Below are 24,358 nucleotides of genomic sequence, written 5' to 3'. Positions count from 1 at the left end.
GATTCATACGCCGCCGAGGCCTGGGCAGGACCCCCGTAGCCCAGAACCTGGGCATGGATGGCAGTGCCTGAACCCCAGTAGCTGGGAGGTAGGGGCAGGAGCACAGCTACAGCAGAGGGAGTGTCTCAGCTGACTTCAGACAGACAACGAAGCCCAGCAGGAGTGGAGGGCGGCTTCAGGGGGACAGTCAGATCTGCACTGGCCACTTCCTCCACAGCTGTGCGGGATGAGCTGCTGGGCAATCCCCTAACAGTGACCCAGGCCTCCATTCTGGAAAGTGACAGGGGATAGAGAACCAAGGTTGAACTCAGAACAATGAAGAGGGGGAAGGGGAAGCTAATACTAGAAGCAGCTACCAATTCCCTCTAAGCCAAACATGCAACAGCCTCTCGTTACAAGATTACCTAAGATAGGAGGCAAAAGGCACCAAACTATTTCCAAATCCAGCAGCCTGCATGCAGAGCAGGTCCCACAGGGATCAAGCGTGACTGTTCACTTCACACACCTATCTGTCATTAAAAATGTGTTAAGTGCTGGTTTCGAACAAGGCAAGCAATGGGCTGAGCTGAGAATGAAGGGGACTGATCAAACCAATGTGAAGAGTAGACAGGCACTCAGGGCTGGACCTGAAGCTCAGAGGCAGAGTCCACTTAGTGAGAAACACGAGGCCCTGGGGCTGATCCCCAGCACAGCCAAACAACAACAAATCCCCAGCAGCAGACAGCAGAGAACAGGAATGGAAAGTTCTAAGACTGTCTGTGTTTCTGGATTGGGTTTCACTATGCAGCACAGGCTGCCCCGATAACCCAGTATTCCCCAAGCTGGTTCTAAACCAATGAGCCTCCTGCCTTAGCTTCTGAAATGCTGGGATTATGGGTGTGTGCCACCGCACCCTGATAGACATTTCAAAATCACTATTTAGACTTAAGGAGATTTAAAAAATGAGATCTTAGCCAAAATTCTTTACATAACAAAAAAAGTATCACTCAATTGTGTACCTAGTCTGTACAGCAGGAGCCTGTTCAAGCCTGTACAAGCAAGACCTTCTTACTCTTGTAACACTGTCCTGTTTGAAGAGCATGTACAATTCCCATCCCTGCAGTTAGTCAGGAGCCCGAATGACCAGGAATAGGGACTATTTACAGCTCACTATAAACACAGTATGTACACCTGCCCTCAGCAAGGGGTGGTCTGGCTCACTCAGCTATGTATGCAGCAGCAATCAGGAGGCACTTGGGAGTTAGATAAGAGATTTTAACGTCACGACTATTTACATTTCAAATTCTCACCAGCCCCATCTCCAAATTAAAAATACCAAATTGCTACAAATGTTACTGTGGTTTCCAAAATATAGTGTTTCTTGGCTTTTTAATGTAAGCAAAGGTTTGCTAATTTTCGGCATGTCGATGCACACAGCGTTTGGCAGGAGGTGGGTGGATAACTCGCTGCTCAGTTACTTCATTCTTTTCCTCTTCTTCAAAAGTGCATCTCGTAGTGCCAGCTGCAAGAGGAGAAAGAAAATGTCAACAGTGACAACAGTCACACCAACTAGGTCATTAACCTACCAGACAGGCACCACTGTGTCAACAGCCACCCCAAAACATCACACAGTGAAATATCTCCCTCGGGATCCAGTCCAGGTCAGCAAGACGGCTCAGTGGGTAACGCCGATTGCTGCCTAGCCAGTAAGACAACCTCACCATTCGCCACGGCTATAACTTCTTTTCAATGGCTCACACTTGAAGACATTAGCATTCAGAGTCAAAAGTCTGGCAATTAGGATCAAGACAAATATTTCTTCCTAGTTAACTCAGGCTCTTAATTTTAAAAGATTTTGTTTTTATTATTATGTGTGTGTGTGTGTGGGGGGGGTGTGTGTGCACCCATCGTGGTTCCCCTGTGGAGGTCGGGAGGGACCCTGTGGACCTGATTCTCTTTTTGCACTTCATGGGTCCCTGGACGTCATCTGCTGAGCCATCTCATCAACCCAGGCTCTAAGTTTTTTTTAACTTTAGTCACTCTGTGCCAGAAACACATCAGGCGAGATGAGAGCAGTGCTGTGTGTGTGTTCTAGTCAGACACGACTGTCTTCCAGCCACAGGAAATGGGCGATCCTGTGATGACGATGCACAGGGTAGAATTTGAAGGTAGACTTTAAGGTCCAGGGAAAAAAAAAAAGACCAGACCTAACATCTGCAGTGACCTCATGTTTCCTACAGAAATAGTGTTGTCCCCGACTTTGGGGGTAGCACCCAGCACTTCTCTGCTCGGCACTTAGAGGTACAGATGTCCACTCAAGATCTCTAACCCTCCCCAGACAACCCACAATACTAAAGGCTATGAAGAACAAGCCTGAGTTTTAAGAAGTAAAAGGCAAGCAAGGCTAAGGTACACATCTCCAGTGTGTGATGAACAACGTTCCATTTATTCCCAAACATGACTCTTACTTACTAAGGTGTGTGTTAACTTGTGCTTTGTTTAGAAGACGTTTTTGGGAGTCAGGTATCCTGACTCACACCTTCAGCACCTGGCAGGCTGAGTCACAAAGATGGAATTCAAGGCCAGTCTGGGCTCATACTCATTTGAAACCCTGCCTCAAAAGTATAAAAACCATTCTAGGATAGATGTGGCCTGGCTCTGCATCTAAACCTTGTAAAGCTCTGCATGTAAAGTCTCCACGCTTCCTGCCGAGACTTCGCATCTCTCTGTAGGCAGGCGGAGGGAGTTGTTAGGACAGTATGGAAGAAAAGGAAGAATCTCAGTCAGTTTGGCTAAGGAGGTCTGGCTTGGCTGTCGGTTTACACTTCACTCACAGGACCTGCTCCTGTGTGTCACAGAGAAGCCCTGAGGAGTTAAGCTGCAGGCCAAGCACTACCTCAGTACCTGCTAGCTACTTGAGTCTTCCCACATCTCAGCTCCTTCCCCCTTCCAATGTCGTTAGCTGAAAGAAGGCATGTCTACAGTCCCTTCCCTCCCTGTGAGTGCCATAGCAAGGCTTCTACATCTGGTTCAGGACAGTGAAACACCCACAGAGGGAGAAGCACTGGTCTTTCTTAGAGGCTGCCTGGGGCCTCTCTGCGCATTTGACAGGAGGCACATGCATGAATGCTGAATCATCACACATACTAAAATAGGAATAGAACCAATCAGAACAAAGAGTTACTTGTTCAAACTGGATGTGTTGTGTAAGACAGGACCCTGGATTTTAATTAGCTACCACAAATATAAAATATCTCAAAAAAAAGTCTGCATTGATTAACTGTTAGAAATACTTTCATATATTAGGTAAAACAGGTCATACTACTAAAATTAATTTTATCATCTTTACTTAAAAATAATACTTGATGCTTCTTATTGTTTGTTTTTTGAGACAGGGTTTCTCTGTGTAGCCCTAGTTGTCCTGGAACTCATTCCGTAGACCAGGCTGGCCTTGAACTCACAGAGATCTGCCTACTTCTGCCTCCAAGTATCGGGAGTAAAGGCGTGCACCACCACTCCCCAGCTTACTTGATATATCTCACATTTACTTTAAACACTGACGGTCTAAGTGTAGCTGAAACAATATGGAAAGTCAGGAACAAGAGTTATGTTCTAGAACGGGGAAACCCTGAAGAAACTGCAAGGCAAGGAAACAATGCAGGAATGCTGACTCATGTGTTAGTTCAAGCAGCCAGACAACTGCAGGATGAAGAAACATTCTTAAACCAGCAGCCGTGAATGTGTCATTCTTAGTTTAGTCTTAAAATGTCTAATCTTTGAGGGAAATGTTTAATAAAGCACTGCTAAGGATCAAAGCCCAGTTTCTCTAGCATGCTAAAACCCGGCATTCTACAAATCAGGAAGTGGGGAGTGATACACTATGCCAAATTAAACCTCAAAGAAGCAAGGCTGCCAACAGTATGGTTGCGCAATTGCCTCAACTCCACGATGTGAAGAAGGGCAGGACTTGAGTCAATTCAACTGTGTGCCAAGATGGGAGTGTTTATTTAGAAACGCCACCACTATTATCTACAGTGTTAAACAGAGATCACAAGTAAAGAATAAAAATAGAGTTTAGGTGGTAGCACCCACACAGTCACATAGCTGCCCAGAGGGCTGGCCACCACACTCAGTCTTGGCAGGTTGTTGTTGGTTAGCTACCAGGAAAGATGGTTCAGGGATGGTGTAGCCTGAATTGCAGATTCTCTGCAGTTGCTTCAGAATGATACCTAGTAAGCTCTGGCATGCTCCCAGAAGAGGAAAACACACAGTGACAATCTGTTTACTACAGCACATCGATGAGATGAGCAAGCCACCCGAGCAGCATGCCTACAGGGCCTTGCATGCAGTACATGCCTGCAGTCGGGAAGCAGAGCAGCACCCAGGTGGCTGAAGCAAATCAATCTTGGAGGAGAGTCAGCCTGGGCAAGTTCAAGCCATTATAAAGCACACAGTAAGACCATCTTAAAACAAAACGGGCAAGCATACCAGCTAAGCGACAATGGACAGAAATCCCCAAGGCTGGTAAACATAGAAACACAACACAGCAGGACTGTGTACTGAGCGATGCTCTCCTGAGCTTTTCCCAACCACTGCAGGGCTTTTAGAAAAAGTCCTATGTACAACATGTATCAATTCAATCTAATTCACAGGCCAGAGACTACTATAGCATGGGAATGGACCACAGAGGGGACTCAGCTTGTTTCTCTTACTTATAGAGATGACCCAGGGTCACCCACAGGTCACATGGAGACCCCTATCAGCTCAGGTTTGAGGCTTACCCACCCCAACTGGCCCGAGCCTCAGAGCGCTTGCTGGCTCCCTGCAACCCAAAGCACACTTGGCATGTGGTCCTCGGAAGGCACCCTCTTGTTGAGCAGACAGCTGCCTTGTGTTAGCACTCGGGCTCCACACTGAACCCACCTGCTTTTCCCGGAAGGAGCGCTTGGTTTTTGACCGGACGTTCTGGCTATATCGCATCATCATAAAGTTCTTCTGTTTTTTCTTCTCTTTATTTGTAGAACTGGAAAATGGATTTATTTTGGTTTTCTTCCTCACAAATTCCTTTCGGTCTGTCCTTCCTGCCTATTGGCAAAAAACAAATAGTGATTCGTATTTCTTCAATAACAACACACCTCGGGAGTTATCTCATCACTGCTGGATGCCAAGGACACAAGATGGGACTCCTAGGACTCAATCCAACAGAGACAAAGCTTGGGCTCAGTGAAATAAATGGAAACACCCAGATTCACCAGATTCCAGAGGCCAAGCTGGTGCTGGCATGGTGGGAAAAGGGGAAGGAAGACGTCAGGGTGTGGAAGAGTGGAGGAGAAAGCACATGGGTTCTAACTGCCCACATGGGTCTCCATTCAAAAGCGGCAAAGGTGAGGGGGAGCTAGTGTGGGACAGTGCTTCACAGCAGTGAAGGGACAAGGTGGTCACTGCACAAACGTGAGTGGCAGCAGCATGAGCCACAGGCCGACTCTGACTGCGAGCATGTTTCTCTATTGCTTTAACAATGTGCTCAGCATCCCAATATCACGAGCTCATAATCTGCATTTCTATCCTCTACACTATGTTTTGGGTGGTAGTTACATGACTACACAGTTGTCAAAACTCATCTAATAGCCACATATAGTGGGAATATCTTTACTCCCAGCAGACACAGGCTCATCTGAGCTTGATGACAGCAGCCTGGTTTACATGGAGAGTTCCAAGACAGCCACATAGAGAGACCCTGTTTCAAAACAACAACATAAAGTACACCAAACAAAACAAAACAATAGAAGCTCTCGCCTAATTGGGGCTGGGATGTAGCTCAGTTGGTAGAATGCTTGCTTAGTAGGCACAGGCTCTGGGTCCTTTCCCCAGCCTGGCATAAACCAAGCATGGAAGCACATGTCTGATGAGAAATGGCATTCTGTAAACATGTTTCTCTTATTGGTTAATGAATAAAGCCCTGTTGGCCAATAGGAAAGCAAGATAGGTGGGACTAGGAGAGGTAGAGGATTCTGGGAAATGTAGGAATCTCTATGTGATCTTGGGAAGAAAGGATGAGAGTCTGGTGTTCTTGGTTAAGATAAGACCATGTAGAAATACATATATTAGTATTTATGGATTAATATTTGAGACAGAGTTAGAAAATAAGAAATGCTAGTAACCGGCCAACAGTTTCATAATACAGCGTCTCTGTGTGTTATTTTGGGGCTGATGGGACTGTGGGACCCGGCTATTAGGAAAGTGCTCATAACACATGTCTATAAACCACCTGGAGAGTAGATGCAGGAGGGCCAGGAATTCAAAGGTCACCCTCAATTAAAGCTTTCGGCCAGCCTGGGTTGTGGGTTATGTTAAGATCTTGCCTGCCTTAAAACAAAACACTCACCTAATAATGGTGCATTGAGCACGTGCCATGAAGTTTATACCTATACACTGGGGCTCATGGTTCATTTTATTCATCTCTGTTTACAGAAGAAGGAATGGTGTGCCCCACTCACCATTGCAGTTGCCAGTCTTGTCTCCTTGTCAGACTTGGGCTTTTTATGAAGGCGTTCAATGTCGCGCAGAGAGAGCAATTCACCCCTGTGGTGAGGGATAAAAACAATACAACACAACGGTGACCTCCTTTCCCTGATGCTTTCACTCCACGCAAGCAGATACAGATCTGGCTATGTGCCCTTTTCACCTGGACTCCTCATCACTGTCGATTTCAACGTATTTCCTTTTCTGGGCTTTCCCGGGGGCAGCATCCATTTCTTTCTTCATCTGGGCCATGCGGATTTTCTGGAAGTCATCCTGAGTTAAAACCCGACTCGTGCTGATGGCTGCAGCTTTGGCTTTCCGTTCCTCCATGGGCATGCTGTCCAGCTTCTTGGCCTTGAAAAGCATAGAGCCGAAAGGATAAATGGCTACCCGCCTAAGTGACAGCAAGGTCATTTAAACTTTAACACGGCCCAGGAAGCAAGGCATCCTGGCAAACAAAGTGATGCCCTTGCGAGAGGTCACATGGACTTACAATTTCTTGCTGCTCTTCATCGGAAGAGTGGTGCACATCAACCCATTCTCCATCTTCCTCCTCCCCGCTGAGACTGGCGCTTTCCCATCCATCTGTGTGAAAGAGAACTCACAGATAGAGCTGCCATTCGCTCAGATCTTGCCAGGCAGCTTCAGGGCTAGATCTTCTGTGGCATGAGTGAGAACCTGGTTCAATCCCCAGCAAAAGGCAAGGCAAAGGGGAGGAAAATGAACCTTCGTCATTTTCTGTATCCTCTTCTTTCTCAATCTCTAGAACCTCTGCTCCTGGAATGTAATCTTTAGCATCTAACTCTCCATATTCTTGTATTCTTGCTTCAATGGAGGCTTCAGTAGGTTTACCCTAAAAGAGAAAATTATTTAAAAATAAGGTGCTTAGATTAAAAGGAACATTCACTATGGAAGGTCCGCTAGAGTGAGAACACTTTAAAAACAAACAAAAAACGGAGATAGAAGGCCCTCTACTACTACTATTAAAATACTACTACTATTAAAAAAAAAAAGAGATAGTCAGATAACAGGAACAACTTGCTTACGCATCAGGTCAACAACGTAACCATCCCCCACCGCTCCCCATCCCAGCAGAACACAGTTCACTTCTTTCTCAATGCCATCTGACATAAACTGAGAAACTGGCTTTTGTAAAGAATAACTGTCCTGACTAAGTCTCAAGAGTGCCACCTCTTTGGGTTACACACATCCTTCTCTGCTGAAAGAGGTGGCTCCTGGCTGGGCTGTGCATCAGCCACTGTCTGACACTGTGGACTGCAGTGTGCCCACAGCCAGCAGGCCCTTAAGACCCAGCCCTCATCACAGAACACAAGTCTGCCGCAAGGGCTGGGGACCAAGGAATTCAACCAATTACATCCTAAGCCTGAAAAACAGAGCCACACGAGTCATGCACAGCATCACTAGTGTGACAGCAGGCATTGCCCTCACTTTCTGAGACCACAATCTGCAGACCACCCTAAGCACGCTTCGCCTACCCGGAACTTCTTCTGAAGCATCTGAGGGTTCAGGGTCCGGAAGAGATGAATCAGAGTTCTGGCAGACATCATTACGTTCTTATCTTTGTGTGTCTTATACTGAGCCAGGTCCTGGAGAAGTTCTTCAGTCATGGCCAAAGGACACCGAGCTGTTATCTCTTTTATAGCATTGATCCTGGAAAAGGAAAAATGAATTTAGAATAAAAGGGCAATTTTATGTTAAAAAAAGGAACACGGGTTAGAACCCTAAACCTGCAGTGTGGCAGAGAAAGAATGAACAGCCTCACAGGCTGTTACTCGTGACAGTCAGTCACTTGCTCCACCAGTGTAACAAGGACCAGTGTTGGGTACAACAAATCATGGAAACGCTTGCTCACCCACTCTAAGGAGAGAAGGCATGAAGACTGCTGGGAAAGGTTAAAGGTCTTTAGGGCTGTTATCCCAGCGACAGATAGCAAGAGAGATACAAAGTAACTGTTTAGCATATCACCTTAATGTGTTAGGTTAGACAACACTTTGAGTTAACCACAAGGGCTACTGAATTTCTCCAGACTCTCTTTAGAGTGACTCATTAATAAATCACTTGTCCCAGTGCAAGAAAAATTCATGGTGGGAGGAAAAGAAACACTTAGGTGGTGAGTAGATTCACACAAGAGTAAACTGCAAAACATCACATGGCTGATCAGAAGGACAGGCACTGTTTATCTGGTTCCCTCCTTAAAATTCTGACCAATGAAATCAAACAGAGCCTTCTGAGAAGGCCACACCTACAGCTCTGCTGTCCATGTTGGTACATTAAAAACACTTACTATACCCAAACATGTTTACATACCCTACGGTCATGACTTCCCCAGAGTTCTTGTCAGTAACGAAATTGTTGGCCACCGTCATGAGCAATGATTGAATAATCTGAGTTGGAAACAAAAAGTGGTGAGTCGGGAGAGGGGTCCTTGCTTCCAGAGGATTCTTCTACTTTCAGGATGGGAGCTGAGAATCAAAACTAAGGAAGAGAGGGAGAGAGCCATGCACCTCCAGCTCAGCTCTCTGGGTTGTACTTAAGGAAAAGGTCACCAGTGTTGGGAACAATGTTCTTTAACATTGCTTTCTTTTTTTAAAACTTTAATATTTTAGTGTGTATCTGCATGTGTGCATGCTGTGTGTGCTGGTGGCCTCAGAGGCCAGAGGAGGGCACCAGAGCAGCTGCAGCTCATTTCAGGCAGATTGCGAGCTGTCTCACTTGGGCTTAGGAACCAAGCTTGGGTCTCTGAAGAGTAGTGAGTTCTCTCACCACTGAGCTATCTCTCCAGCCCCCACTTCTGCTTAGCTTTGTTTGGTTTTTCAGAGACAGGATCTCTCTATGGCACAGCCCTGGCTGTCCTGGAACTCACTCTGTAGACCAGGCTGGCCTCGACCTCACAGAGATCCGCAATGCCTCTGTCTCCTGAGAGCCGGCACCTGGCTACTTCTGGTTTTTTACTATACGTATTCTATTACGTTGTTTTCAACAATGACTAAATCAAAACAAAACTCTGCTTTGACACAGGATAATCCAATGTTCTTTTAATCAAAGAATTAGCAGCTTTAAACAATAATCATAAACCTTGGTCATTAAAGTCAGAACCCTAAGCTTGTTCCCTTCTGTGAACTGTACAGCCGACTTCTGTTACATCCCCTTAGGAGTTAGGCTTCCTCTGCTCATGTAAAGAAAGAGAAACGAGAGACAGCAGCTCTGGGAAGAAACCCTAATATGCCCAGCAGCGGCAACACCGTATGCAATGGGTCCGGTGGCAACACTGCACTGCACTACTGTCCCAAGGTCAGGGTGAGTTCTCACCTCTGGTGGCACCAGGTGATGAGAGGCTTGTGCAGCGAACAGAAGGATCTTCGTGACTTCTGAACGCACAAGAGACAAGAAAGAGCACACATTATCACCTGCCTCCAAGAACTACAGCAACACGGCAAGCAAACTCAGTTATCACATGACTGTCACTTAACTTACTCCACCTGAACACAACCTCTACCTATCTGCAGGGCTCACCTCTTGGCTCTTTCAACTCTACCTCATCAAGAAGGCCCTCCAAGATTCTACAGCCTAAAAGAGGATCTGCCTCCATACTTAATATTGTCCTTAGTCTGCTCTTCTCTTCTAAACCTTGACCTGAGTATTATCCACAGTACTGCATAGACTTCCTTTTAGGGCACAAATTCAGCGAGAGTAAGGATTCTGCTTTATGGTTACCACAGATCTTAGTGTCTAACAGACGTACTGCTCTCCTTGGCTTCTGCCCAGTCACAAAAACCAGCAAGAAGGCTGTGTGTGGTAGCTCACACATACAATCCTAACACACAGTAGTGAGGTCCTAGAGACAGAAGGACCTTGAGACTGGGGCCAGCTGGCGCTACACACCAAATCTGGTCTCAAGCCCCAAAGTAACCAAGTAAGTCACAAAATAAACATCTGTTGGACAAACACAAATATGTATGTATGAACACCATCCCTTCCAAGGGGAAGCACAGTGTATGGAAAGGAGGAGGCCTTTGGACCAGGCATGTGACTCATGCCTGTTAGTACAGCACACAAGAGGCCTATGCAAGAGGCTTGTTGAAGTTCTAGCCAGCCTGGGCTACAGTGACCCTGTTTCAAAAACAAACAAGACCCAAACCGGTGTCATGGTGCAAGCCAGTGGCAGGAGGACCTCTGCAATTAAAGGCCAGCCTGGTTTACACAGGGAGTTCCAGGCTAGCCAAGCATGCATAGTGAGAGTTTCTCAAAACACAAAAACAAGCCAAACAAAAGCCACCACCAACCAAAACAAAAGGAGGCCTCTGGGAAAGAGGCAAACACTGTCTTGCCATTCACATCAATGCTGTGGTCACTTTCTCACTGCAAAGGTCATTGAAGAGTTTCATCTACTGATGCAGAGAAAGCACTCAGCACGGTGCTAGGCTCATGTCAGATGTTCAAATGTTCACTTACTTCCTTCCTGTTGGCCAAAACAAGCACCCATCTCTCCTGGCTCCTGTGTCACTGCTAGCTGAGAAGGCACACAAGGCCATGGAGATCGGTAACATAGAGTCCCGTTACCACAAAACTACAGTTAAAGGTGGAAACTAGACTTTTTAAAATGATTTATTTATGTATGGATATTTTCCCTGCACTCGTGTTTGTGCATTATATGCATGCCTGGTGCCTGTGGAGGTCAGAAGAGGGTACTGGATCTCCTAACTGGAGTTATGGATGGATGTGACCCACCATGTAGGTGCTAGGAAGTGAACCCAGGTCCTCTATAGTGCCTCCTGGTCCTCCCACGTCAGCCTTCCATCTTCCTTTCTTTTCTCTATATAAAACACACACTAATGATGCTAGAACAAAAGACTAGCACTTATTAGGTTACAGCCAGCAAGGAGCAGACACACGGGCAGGTTACCTCTCTGGTGGGGCTGCAGAAACCTTTGCATAAAAGGGTAGAAGTTGAAGAGGAAAAGCTGTGGAGAGAAGAACACACCAACTTTAATATTTATGAAATTTAAGCATAAAATTTCATTTTTCATCATGTAATTTCATCACCAAGATAAATGTACTGGGAATGTTTTTGACTTGTTTTAGTCTCAGTAAGCAACCTTACCACAGGCTAATTCAATATGCTGCAGTAACCTAGGAAAAGAATTTTTTCCCCAACACTACCCTGCTAACTTACTTATGAGAGAGGAAGAGTAGAATAAAGTAGGGAAAGGTAGACAAAACCCAACACTCTTCTAGTTTTGACCCTGGCCTGGGCTGCAGAGCTCTGTCTTGGTGTTCACAGAAGGAGAGCAAGGGTCCTAAAGCCCCCGGGGACAGAGCAGGGCAAATCTGAGTGGCCCTGGTATTATCAGATTGCCACAAACTGACACTCCTGACTGTACTGTCTCCTAATCCAACCACACTGGAGGGACACTGCACTCTGTCCAACAATCTCAGAGCAGAACCAGTCATGACAACCATGTCAGAAAACTGGGCTGCAGAGCTGGCTCAGCTGTTAAGAGCACTGGCTGCTCTTGCAGAGGACATGTTCCAGCACCCATGTGATGACTCACAACCATCTGTAACTAACTCCAGCCCCAGAGGGTCCAATGCTCTATTCTGGTTTCTGTGGGCACTGAACACATGCACTTCATAAAAATAAATGCAGGCAAAACCCCCATACATGTAAGAGGGAAAAAACAAAGCAGTCAAGAGAACAATTCCAAGGATCACTTTGTGATCTAAAATTTTGCTAATCTTTTTCTAAAGGCAGCTTTTCTGAAGAGTATCCACATGCATACGATATACGCACATCAAGTAGCTCTTACACTCTAACTCAATACAAAATACCCGGGTATCCTAGCTTTGCAAACATACAACTACCAGAAACACCTGGAAGTTAAATGCCAGGAAGGCTAGGCACACTGAAAGGTAACCAGAAGCAAGAGATGTACGTAGTTTATTCTGGCTCATGAACACGTACGTGAAAGTATGAAGTACAGAGCACATAATGGTTACATGAGAACTGAATGTGCATACATTAGTATGTGCATCTATATTGGAAAGGCAACAGTGGTATATAAAAGCAGCTGCGTTCAGAGGGAAAGCTGCTGATTCTAACTGTGCAAATGCTTGGGGATTAGAACCAAGACACTGTTCTACATAACTGCTTTCTTTTACCAAGCCCACTCCACTCCCGACATCTACCAACTACATTTCACACTTCCTGAATTCCCTCTATTCCTGACATCCATCAAGAGAAAAAGTGTGTTTCGCACCTCGTGAATCCCCACCAATCTGGAGATGAGGTTCATGAGCATCATTTTCACTTCAAATCTCTCCTTACAGCTCTCTAGCTGCTTCAGAAGCTTTTCTGCAAAGTCTGGAAGGAAAGAATCACAGGAACCGTGGGTTTGTGGCTGCAGACAGCATTTAACAGGCACAGGGAAAGGGCATGGGGAGTTACATCACTGAAAAGATCAAATACAGTGCCCCAAATTCATCTTAAGGACTCCCGAGGTTTTTTTTTAAGACAGGGTCTCACTATATAACCTTAGTTGTCCTGAAACTCACTGTGTATATCAGGCTAGCCTGTAGAATTCAGAGATCTGCCTGCCTCTGCCTCCTGAGTGCCAACACTCAAGGTGATTTTAAACATTTTTAAGAGAACTTATTTATTTTTAAGTGTATGTTTGTATGTGCACATGTGTGCAGATGCTCAGAGGCCAGAAGGTGTTGGATGGCACGGTGAAGTATTTGATGTGAGTGCCAGGAACTAAACTTTGGTTCTCTGCAAGAGCAGACAGTGCTCTTTAGCTGCCAGAGAAACTCTTCAGCCCTGGATTCCTAAGATATATTTCTAAAATCATTATCTTTTGATGTTATAATCATATCATTTCCCCCTTCACTTTTCTCCCTTGAAACCCTCCCATATACCTTTTCCTGCCTCTTTCCATGAATTGTTTCATGCATATATGTGTATATATACATATTCCTAAATATAGGTTCCCAAGACACTGTGCATCAACTTTCACAGCGACTATGGATATAGTTTGTTTCTGAGAGTGTGGTCTGCAGGCTGCCAGCAGCCAATCTACTATAACTTTCTTGGAAGTGCAGATTCCAAAGCCACACCCATGCCCTGATAAATCAGAATCTGCACTTTACCCAGTTTCCTAAGTGATTCAAATAAGACTGGTCTAAAATGGGTAAGAAAACAGGAAGTGACAAGGCCAACAAGGAACTCAGAAGTAGTAATTATGGTACCTTGGGGATCATGAATCAAATGAATAGCTGAAAAGTTAAACACTTCTGGTTTCTTCTTCTTCTTTTGTTTCTGAAAGAGAAGAGAAACCCATTCAAAACCCCTTGGCTCCAAACTCCTGTGACATGCTCTATGTCTATGTGCCTGAGCCCTGAAGGCCATTAGCCAGTCCTAGACTGACTGTAGACCATGTGCCCAACAGGGGAAGATGTGAGTGCTCTACCACTCAGCTCTGTCTCTCTGAGACCGGGTTTCTTATTGAACCTAGACTTACTGTTTTCTAGCAGGGCTGGCCGGTTATCAATTTCCAACAATCCACCTGACCTCTCACGTCAGAGCTAGGGTTACAGATGTACGCAGCCACACCTGGCTTGTACTAGATACCTGAACTCAGGTGGGTATGCTTGCACAGAAGAGTTCTTACTCACTGAGCTATTTCCTTGCCCCGCTAAACTAGCTTAAAAGAGAAAACAAAACAAAAACTTGTTCTAAAAATCTCTTCTCATTTGAAAGAACTAAAGTTTGTCTTCACCTTTTAAAATTAAGCTTTGAGAAACCAGGCATGATGGTGCACACCTTTAATCCCAGCACTTGTAAGGCAGAGGAAGGTGGTTCTCTGGAGTTTGGAGCCAGCCTGGTCTATAGAACAAGTTCTAGGACTGCCAGAGCTAGCTACATAGTGAAAGCCTGCCTCAAACAACCAAACAACAATAAAGCTTTGAAAGCATATCAGCTATAAAATGTGTAAATGCATGCACAAACATGTACACATCCTAACCCCACCCACAAATGAACTATAACACTCTCTTCCTCCCCCCACCCCATGGGGATCAAACTAACAATGCTTGGAATAACCATCACCAAATACCAAACGTTTTCTAAGATCTCTTATCTAAGGTAAATTTAATCAAATTTATTCACCACAGTTTTGTCAGAGCTAAACATAACTTATTCATCTAAACCGGAAATGCTTACCATTCATTATACTTTTTGCTTTTAGTACTATCTCTTGACTCCAAACTCCATGCAAGTTCTACACTTACTACTGCCGTTTCCAGGCACAAACCTCACCCTTAGCACTTTCATCGCCTTTTCCAACTTCTTCTTGTTTTTGGAGCCCTTCTTCCCTGTGGCGTACTGCACCAGCAGGTCCCTCGCTGTAGGTCCTTCATCCTGAAGAGCAAAGGACACTGGGAAACCAGCAGCAAGGAAAATCTGCACAGGGGTAGTGCACTGACCTTCAACTGCATTCCGTTTTGTTCTAGAGATTCATTTAATTTTTCATCTTGTGTATATGTGTGTGAGAATACGGATGTGAGCGCAGTGCTCACATAGGCTACAGGTCTTTGAGTTCCCAGGAACAGGAGTTACAGGTGGTGGGATGTTTAATAAAACAACCTGGTTAGCATCAGAGTGAGTGAGTGAGTGTGTGTGTGTGTGTGTGTGTATGCATGTGTGTGCATGTGTATGCGTGTGTGCATTAAACAGTGCTGGTATAGCCATTAGGGGACAACTCTGTAGAATGATTCTCTACTCTCATCTTTACACGGCTTCTACAGATGCAGCTTGGGACGCTGGGATCACTACACACAAGCTTTATCTGCTGAGCCATCTCTTTGGTTTTGGTTCTTAGACTTTTTGCATGCACCTACTAATTACAACTCTAAAAATCAGGAACTATGCACTGTGCAAAAAGAGGGCACACATTTTTCCCTGCTTCGGTGATTTTTATTCTTAGATTTAGTATTTATTTTTCATTTCAGTATGATATGCAGACACGTTTCTTTTATTTGAAGGAAACTGGAAATGTATTCATCAATAGAAGAATTATTACAGTGTAATACATTCATATTCTGGAATATTCCAGATGTAAACAAACTGCATCTGCATACACTGACACAAAGCACACTGCAATGTGGACATATTATGCACATAGCTTCTAAATGTATGCAGACCTTCTGTACAGACAAATAAATGTACTGGAAACAAAATGAGTTACCTGGAAGGAAGGAACTACGAGAGAAATAACCCAAAGTCAAGAAAACTTTTATTCTGTCTACAGTCTCAAAGTTTTTACAAGGAAATATAGTAAGATGTTACCCCCTGGTCTAGTTACCACAATACTAAAATTATTTGTGTTTGTGTGTGTATCTGTACACACCGGCGTCCCTGGAGATCCCTACAGAGAACAGAAGAGGGTGTTCAATCCATTGGAGCTGGAGTTATACATAGCTGTAAACTGTCCAAGATGAGTGCTAGGAACCAGACTCTGGTCCTCTACAAGAGGTCAGAGCAAGTGCTCAAACCACTGGGGTACCGCTCTCGCCCGGAATGTATATGCATATTTTTTGTTTTTTTTTTTTTTCTTAAAAGAACTTCTTACTTCTCTAAGAGTTTTTTTAATCACAATCTTGATTTTAAAGACACTGCAATATTATTCTCTCTTTCCTACTTTCGTAATATTTGTACTACTTCATAACTGCCAGCATTTTCTTTTCTTCTAAATTTAAATGTGAACAGGTAGAAATAACTCAGAACTAAGATCAGGGTTGAATGAATCTGATTTATATTTTTTTAAATTTTTTTTCCTGATTTACATTTTAGTCTTACTAGATAAATAAAAGGAATACATTGCAAATGTTTTGAATTAAAGTCTCAACATGGCAGGACTTAAAAAAAAGGATATATGTGACACTTATTTCTTCTGACTCAAACATCTAAAGGTCTGACAGACTGAACTCTGAGGAGCAACACATGAGGATATGCATTCAACTCACCTCGGATTCTGAGTCACTGTCCTGTTTCTCTTCCTCATCTTTGCCGAGAAAGAATGTCAAAGCAGCAACTAGTATCTAAAGACCAACAAGAAACAAGTCAACATACCCAGCTGACAACAAACAGACTTCTGTCTACACTTCCTCCCCACATGCACATGTCTGAAGAAAAGAACCCCAGCGGGCGGGAGGAAGATAATCACTCCTTTTTCATGATTGCATATTTCATTTTACAAATACGCAATCCATTTCACAATACGCAATAACGTCCTTAACTAGGATGGAGGAGAGGGACATAGCTCAATGGCAGTGCACATGCTTGAGAGTTAGCCCAAGCCCTGGGTTCCATCCCCAGAAACCCCTAAGTCAATCATTTATTAGAAAAAAGACTGCCAGGCACATGTCAAACGAAGGGAGAGGTTAGCGCTCCCCTTGACAAGGACAGAAGGACCTCTAGTCTCACAACACACACAGTTAAGGCACTGGCACTGAGGCAGCAGCATCCAATCAGTGCCTTCGTACACTCGCATCTATTGATAAACAGTGACTTAAACAAACACAAACATCCGCCAAACTTTATACAGTTCTCTTAAGGAAGACTACTGAGAATTTCAACATCCCCAAGAAAGGGGCCTCACAGCCTTTCTTATAAGTCACACATTGTCTGTTTCTTTCAACTGTGCCGGAGCCCAACAGAAGAAAAGCCAGGATCACAGGGGAAAAAAAAGTAAACTGCTGCTGTTATTTTGCCCTATCATGCAGTTGGGTTTGGTGGCGTCTCTTTTTACAGAGTCACTTTCCTGGCTCACACTTTGGAGGCGTCAACTGAACTACAGAATTTGTAAGGCATGATGTAGAAATGGCAGCCATCTCCTCCTGACACACCCAGCCCCACTTCAGCACACTCCTGCACGGCCCTGCAGCTCACCTTGGTGATCTTGGAGAAACAGGCGGTTGTGATAACATTGACAGTTTTAGCATCATTCCTGGAAGAGAAAACAGCATAAAATACTGAGTACTTCTGACATTAGGATGGTCACTTCTGGGATTTTACAGTGACAAGCTGCTGCTCAGAGTCAGCACAGGTACAAAACTTCCTAAATTCCAGTTTAGTCTGAGGACACAACTTGAAGTCATCAATGTGAAGAACATTTGGTGCCACAGGAACCCACTCAGCACTTTTGTTGTTGTAAAAGAAACAAAAATGGAAACTCAGAAGGGAAAAAACACAATACTGCAAACCCAGAGTTAGAGGAATGGTTAGTAGGGAGAGCACCTGTGTTAAGTATGAGGGCCTGAGTTCAGATCCCAGCACTCCTGTTGGGAGCACAGCTGCCTGTCTATTGGCAGAAACGTGATCCCCACAGCAAGCCAGCTAGCCAGATTAGCTGAACTAATTCAACTGGGTTCAAATGAGAGACCTTGTCTCAACATACACAATAAAGAGCACCTGAGGAAGACAGCAGATGCCAAGCGTGGGCACACTTACTTACTTACACACACACACACACACACACACACCCAAGGTACGTGCAAAAAAATAAAATTAAAAAAAAAAAAAACTTTAAAAAGCATTTAAAAAACTCAGTGAAATCTCAACCACAGCTGATAAAAAGGTTCACTTCAGCTCACACTCCATCACCGAAGGAGGTCAGGACAGGAGCTGAAGCACAGGCCACTGAATGCTGCTTATTGACTTTTTTCCTCATATTACTCACCCTGCTTTCTTAAACAACTCAGGACCACCTGCCCAGGGATGACACCCTCCCACATCCGTCATCAACTAAAAAAATGCATCATAAAGTCCTGCAGACCATCTGGTGAAGGCATCTTCTCAACTGAGGTCCTCTTCCCAGGTAACAGTAACTCACGTTCAGCTGACAAAAGCACCAACCTCTGTATTCTACACTCAACCTCAATGTATAATAGAGTATATTAAAGTGTATTAGACTAAAACAAAGACAAAAAGCCACACTTATCTATGAGCTCTGTAATCATTATAAAGGAAAATAGAGCTGGGCGGTGGTGACGACACACACCTTTTAATCCTAGCACTCGGGAAGCAGAGGCAGGCAGATCTCTGAATTCGAAGCCAACCTGGTCTACAGAGTGAGTTCCAGGACAGCCAGAGTTGTTATACAGAGAAACCCTGTCTCAAAAAAACAAAAGAAAACAACAAATGTGTGTGTGTCTATTCCCCATGAGAAAAAATCCTGTACGTGTTACCAGATGTTCCTTCTGTAGAGTTCGATCATCACATCCAAAGACATCTTGGCTGCGGTGGCGTTGCTGTCTCTCAGCATTGTGTACATGAAATTCTGCAGCACCTAGGGAACAAGGGGGATGAGGACTTGATAGACAGACGGCACAAAGCCTGGAGCACAGGAAGCGAAGGCCACTTACCACATTCACTTTATTGTTCTTGTGTTTGGCGTTTATGTTCTTGATGTCAGTCACAATATGTGTGTACAGAGTCTGAGGAAAGAAAGTGCACCTGTGAAACTGATGAGCATGTCTGACCTTGGAGAAAAGCACCAATGCTCAGGACAAGTTTACTTTCCTACTTCATTCTTTGCTAGATGAGATCTAAAGAAGCAAACACTCAAGAGTAGCTAAAGGTAAAGCTGCTCCCAGGGTCCTAAGTGGAGTTACCAAATGAACAAGTCTACCCCAGGAAAAAGAAAACCTATTCCCCTACCTGTTACATGGTCATAACTCCTTTGTTTACAACAGGCAAAAAAGGAGAAGCAACCCAAATGACCCCTGGGTGATGAATAGACAGCGCACTGCAAGGCTCTGGATTCAATCTCCAGCACCGCCAGAAACAGAAAGCACGGAGGGCCATAGAGATGGCTCCGAGGTTAAGAGCACTGGCTGCTCATGCAGAGGACCTGAGTTCAGTTCCCAGCACCCACATCTGTCTCTATAACTCTCATTCTAGGAGACCTGACACATTCTTCTGATTTCTGTGGGCAGTGAATGCATGCAGTACACATAGGCAAAACACCCATACAAATAAAAATGATTCTTTTGTGCTATAAATGAATATAAAAATGTTTGTTTTTATTAAGTTTAATTAATGTAGTTGTGTGTGTTCACAGTTGGGTATGCGCACATGAGTGCAGTTATCGTGGTGGCCAGAGGTGTCAGATCCCCTGGAGCTGGAGTCACTGATAGTTGTCACTGCCTAGATCCTTTGGCATGTGACCAAAACATGGTCTCATGGATCATTTGTAGTTCACAACTTAGACCAGAACTACAAATGCTCAAATCAAATATTAACAGTCACTTACTATTTGGTATGAGGGATTAACTTAATGAATATAAACTTCAAAGTTTTTCTTTCTGAAATTTGTTTCATAAGCCACAAAGATCTCAACAGTCTCTATTTTAGCCTTTTGTGAATAAACATACTTGATGCCTCTGAGATTAATGAATAGTCCAGAGTGGCACTCAGCAAATGCTTGTTATTGCTATTTAAACTGCATGGCACTATGTTTCCTCCTACTGAAGGACCAGCTGTATCTCTCACCCTCTCAAAGTTCATGATTCTGTAAACTCTGTTAGGCCAGATCAGGAAGAGAGGAATGTAGAGAATAAATGTTCACTCTTTACCTTCCGCAGGAGCTTGTCATGGCATCGCAGAAGCTCGAAGAAGAGCTCTAGCAAACTTGATGGATTGATGAGATTTTTATTTCTCAGCAAGATCAATGCTTTGCAAAATGTCTAGGGGGAAGAAAAGGAAACATGCTAAAAGATGAACTTAATCAAATGAGAAAACATAGCATGTACATCCCATCTCTGCCCTCCCCCAGGCACCAGAAAGACGTTCGGCAGGAAGATGCTCCCTTCTCCACTATGATTGCATGCACAGGACGTTTTAACTCGCCTACCATTCGGAGATCCGGGTCCAAGACAGTGTGATTGTAGGAGAGCAGCTCCTTCAGCTCCTGCGGGAAGTTACTGAGATGCTCCGGGTAGCAGTGGCCTATCTGTAACAAAACAGAGCTCTGAGTTCTCAGTACGGCCTTTCCCCCCCACCTTCAGCTGCACATTCGGATGCTCAGGGAACAGCCAATGCACAAGGCAGATGACTTTCTATCACCAGCTTTCCATGTATGCCAATTTTTCTATGACTTTCATGGTTTCAGCAGTTTTTGTTAAAACTGCCTGTATGATGAATTAAAAAATAAAATTCTTTTTGATTTTTGTTAAAATGTATCCAGCACAATTGAGAACCTATCTGTATGACAAATTTTAAAAAAATCCTTTGTGATTTTTGTTCTGTGTTAAAATTCATCAAAATCCTCTAACATATCTTAGGAAGAAAATAAGATCTACAAAAGGGAAGGCTTTAGGAAACATTTGAGTTTCCAGAGGCTGGACACAACAAGGATGGGATGGGGTAGTGGTATTTTTACACCTCTGTCTCACTGAGGAATTACTTTCTTACCTGTGCCATGAACATCACCAGCTCTGCCAGATCTTTGCTGGGTTTATTTGGCTGTAACTTGAAAATCTCCATATTGGATTTATAGTGATTATACTGCTGGAGGAACTGTAGGGGAAGAAAAAAGAGAACAGAGTTTGTCACACTCTGTTGTACAGAATAACAAGGTGGCACAATTTGCCAGTGGCACAGAGAAAAAGGTCTAAGTATATAAGAACACATTTTATTTGGTGGTCCTGGGATTAAAACCAAGGCTTCGGGAATGGCAGGCAAACCCTCTACTGAGTCACACCTGCAGCTCTTAAAACATTCCTTTTTCCTTCTCTGCATCTTCCCACATGAGTTTTGAAAAGTCTTTAGCATCACACGGCTCACATGAAGACCTGTTCCTTAGGACAGAAGCTTGAGCAGTGTGGTATAAACAAAAGTCAGGAACTCAGACTCTGGCTTATTTTCCCATCTTTATTACATGAACTTTATTACATGGCCCAGCTATACCACTCCTAAGTATATACCAAAAGGACTCCAATCCAACACCACAGTTATACCCACACACCCATGTTTATTGGTGCACTACCTACTACAGCCAAGAAACAGAACCGGCCTAGGTGTTCATCAACAGAAGAATGTACAATGAAAATTTGGTACATATACACATTTTTTTTTCTGTCAGTCTTGAGCAACAATGAAACCATGACTTGGGAGGAAATCATTATGGTAAGAAATGTTTGCTCTCATAAGCTCAATTTTAGATTTAAATTTATGTTGATAACATAATTATGTTATAAAATTATGTTGAAGACATGTTAGAAAGGGGAATATGGGAAGAGATTTTCTTTATGTGTACCGAGTGTTTGCCTACATGTATGTGTATGGACACATGTGCCTGGTATCCAGAGGCCAGAGGGGGTGTAGGCCGCCCTGAAAGTGGAATTACAGATGGTTATAACATCAAGAAGATGTTAGGCACCAAACCTGGGTCCTCTGGGAAAGCAGCCAGTGCTCTTAACCACTGAGCACCTCCCCAGGAAGAAGAGCTCTTAAAGGGTACAGGGAACTGAAATATGTGTGACATACACCAATACAGGAGCAGAGGAAAAGGAAGGGGACCAGTAAGAGAGGGACAGGGAGGACTGGGAAGGGCAGTGTAGGAGGGGAACAGATAACAAAACACAGTGCATACTTAATGAAGTATGAAATAAAACCGGCCACTCTGCACGATAACTAACAACAGAAAAAAGAAATGCAAGGGTTCTTAAATGACTTCTTTGTGAATGACGGGACTTGGGGCACTGGAAGGCCTTGCCTGCTGGTACTTTGTTGTACTAGTTTGGCACTCTCTTTTGGCCACTCCAAGTATTAAAAAACATTCGTATAAATGCTCATATGTAAAGAGTGGGGGAGAACAATCAAAAAGCTGAGCTGAGCTATCCTCTGGGGGAAAAAAGTCACAATGTCGAAGGAAGTTAGGGGCATCAGGCTGAGATGATGGTCTGATGCTTTGGAGACAAACGTGTGTCTGAATCCTCTACCAGGTTAACAGCACAACGTCACCGCTTTCATTTCGGCTCACTTCACACACTTCAAGTGCTAACTAAGTTCTTCACAACGCTGACCTAACATCACTCCCGACCTCGATCTTCTCCCAAAGCGTTTTCAAAACTCTAGCTCGGGCTGGCTCCCAATGAGTTTCAACTCTGGCTTGACCGTGGCCCAGGCATTTGAGAACTCTGCTCTTCCTGGCAGGGCTTGGGGCGCTCGGGAGCGGCCGTCTGTGGAAAGCACCTTTAAACAGGACTCATCCATGTTAGGGACTTGAGAGTTTCTGATCCGAGGCGGCCGGCGGCTGGGCGCAGCCTCTTGGCCCCTCTGCCCCGCGGCGGGCGGATGCACAGACCCGCAGGCAGCAGGTTTGAAGGTGTCTGAGTGGCAGTGTGGTCTGCAGGGCGGCTTGTTTGCCAGCGGCTGGAGGCGTCCTTAGGAACGTTCCTTCCCCACACCCTCTCCCTTCCCGAGCGCCCCGGAAGCCTTGGGGGGGGGACCCCAGGGCCGCATCCCCGTCCCACCTCCTCGACGTAGGCCGGCGGGTCGCGCTTGATCAGGTTCTGTAACTGCGGCAGGTTGCTGGGCAGCTTGTTGTTGTTCCTGCCCGACATGGTGGCTGCAGACGGGCTCCCTGGCGAGCAGTTCTTGGAAAACGTAACCCTCCGTCAGTCACGGCCGGTCCCGGCCGCAGCTTAGACTCGTGTTTCCCCAGTGTGTAACCGGAAGCGGCACGTGGGACGCTCGGCAAGCCGTACCGAGCTACGGGAGTCTCAAAGGCTCAAACTTAACCGCCCTACTTGCAGTGCTTTGTTGGAGTCTGCATGCTACCGGCCCCTGCTGTTGGGCAATCGCTACTGCTACCACCAAATATTTTCAATACAATGAAAAGTTAAAGCTGTGGAAGTTTCTTCCACATGTATGAGCAGGCTTCATTATCTCAACATTCTTTTTCATTGAAAATAAATTTTTTGGGAGGGGAGCGTTTTGGAGATAGGGTTTCCCGGTGTAGCTTTGGAGCCTGTCCTGGGACTCGCTCTGTAGACCAGGCTGGCCTTGAAGTCAAAGAGATCCTCCTGCCTCTGCCTCTCGAGTGCAGGGATTAAAGTCGTGTGCCACCAACGCCCGGCTGAAAATCATTTTTTTTTAAAATATTGAGACCATTCTTTTCTTTTTTTAAAAAAAAAGATTATATTTATTATGTATACCGTGTTCTGCCTGTGTGTATGTCTGCATACCAGAAGAGAGCACCAGATCTCATTACAGATGGTTGTGAGCCACCATGTGGTTGCTGGGAATTGAACTCAGGACCTCTGGAGGAGTCAGTGTTCTTAACCTCTGAGCCATCTCTCCAGCCCTGAAAATCATTTTTATACGATACATTTGATCATGTTTTTTTCCCTCCTCCAGTTCTTCCTAGGTCCTCCCCACCTCTCTTAGCAAAGTTCTTAGGATGGCACAATGGATAAGGATTAATAAGGGACATAAGTATGCCGACTACTTACAAAGCGGAGGCGGGAGGGTGAAGACTCTCAGGTCATCTTCAGCTGCACCTGGAATTTGAGGTAAGCCTGTGATACATGAGATCTTGTATTGCAAAATGAAGGCTAGAGAGATGGCTAGGAACTAAAATCTGGTACCAGGTTGCTCTCAACGGCACCTACGCTTACAGCACACATAGCCACACACAGATGCATATACATAATTAAAACAAACAAAAATCTTTTTAGAAATGAGGATTAAAGTCAGGCATGGTGGTGTATGCCTTTGATCCCAGCACTCAGGAGGCAGAGGCAGGATGGTCTCTGTGAGTTTGAGGCCAGCATG

General features: G+C 44.7%; 2 protein-coding genes and 1 pseudogene across 2 annotated transcripts in view; 1 reads left to right on the top strand and 2 right to left on the bottom strand.

Moving 5' to 3' along the window:
- Positions 1 to 524: 524 nt before the first annotated feature.
- On the bottom strand, positions 525 to 23,207 carry Sdad1 (SDA1 domain containing 1). Its single transcript, XM_051198208.1, has 21 exons — positions 23,056 to 23,207; positions 20,993 to 21,097; positions 20,433 to 20,531; positions 20,155 to 20,265; positions 18,943 to 19,014; positions 18,766 to 18,866; positions 17,468 to 17,525; positions 16,543 to 16,617; positions 14,837 to 14,938; positions 13,768 to 13,837; positions 12,780 to 12,883; positions 11,426 to 11,483; positions 9,832 to 9,890; positions 8,830 to 8,906; positions 7,998 to 8,172; positions 7,228 to 7,354; positions 6,995 to 7,086; positions 6,665 to 6,855; positions 6,477 to 6,561; positions 4,903 to 5,064; positions 525 to 1,501 (listed from the first exon to the last, which is right to left on the bottom strand). Exons 1-21 carry the CDS (start codon positions 23,143 to 23,145, stop codon positions 1,454 to 1,456), a joined length of 2,061 nt encoding a protein of 686 aa, XP_051054165.1. The 5' UTR covers positions 23,146 to 23,207; the 3' UTR covers positions 525 to 1,453.
- Positions 16,940 to 17,058, top strand: LOC127232518 (uncharacterized; annotated as a pseudogene).
- The window catches only part of Scarb2 (scavenger receptor class B member 2), a 193,022-nt gene continuing 190,938 nt past the window's right edge, over positions 22,275 to 24,358 (bottom strand). The window contains exon 13 of the mRNA XM_051198212.1: positions 22,275 to 22,285. The gene's annotated coding sequence lies outside the window, so the exon portion shown is untranslated. The remainder of the gene's footprint in view (positions 22,286 to 24,358) is intronic.

Source organism: Phodopus roborovskii, unplaced genomic scaffold (assembly GCF_943737965.1).
Source record: "Phodopus roborovskii unplaced genomic scaffold, PHOROB, whole genome shotgun sequence".
NCBI classification, from domain to species: domain Eukaryota; kingdom Metazoa; phylum Chordata; class Mammalia; order Rodentia; family Cricetidae; genus Phodopus; species Phodopus roborovskii.
This window is presented reverse-complemented; position numbering and strand designations above follow the sequence as displayed.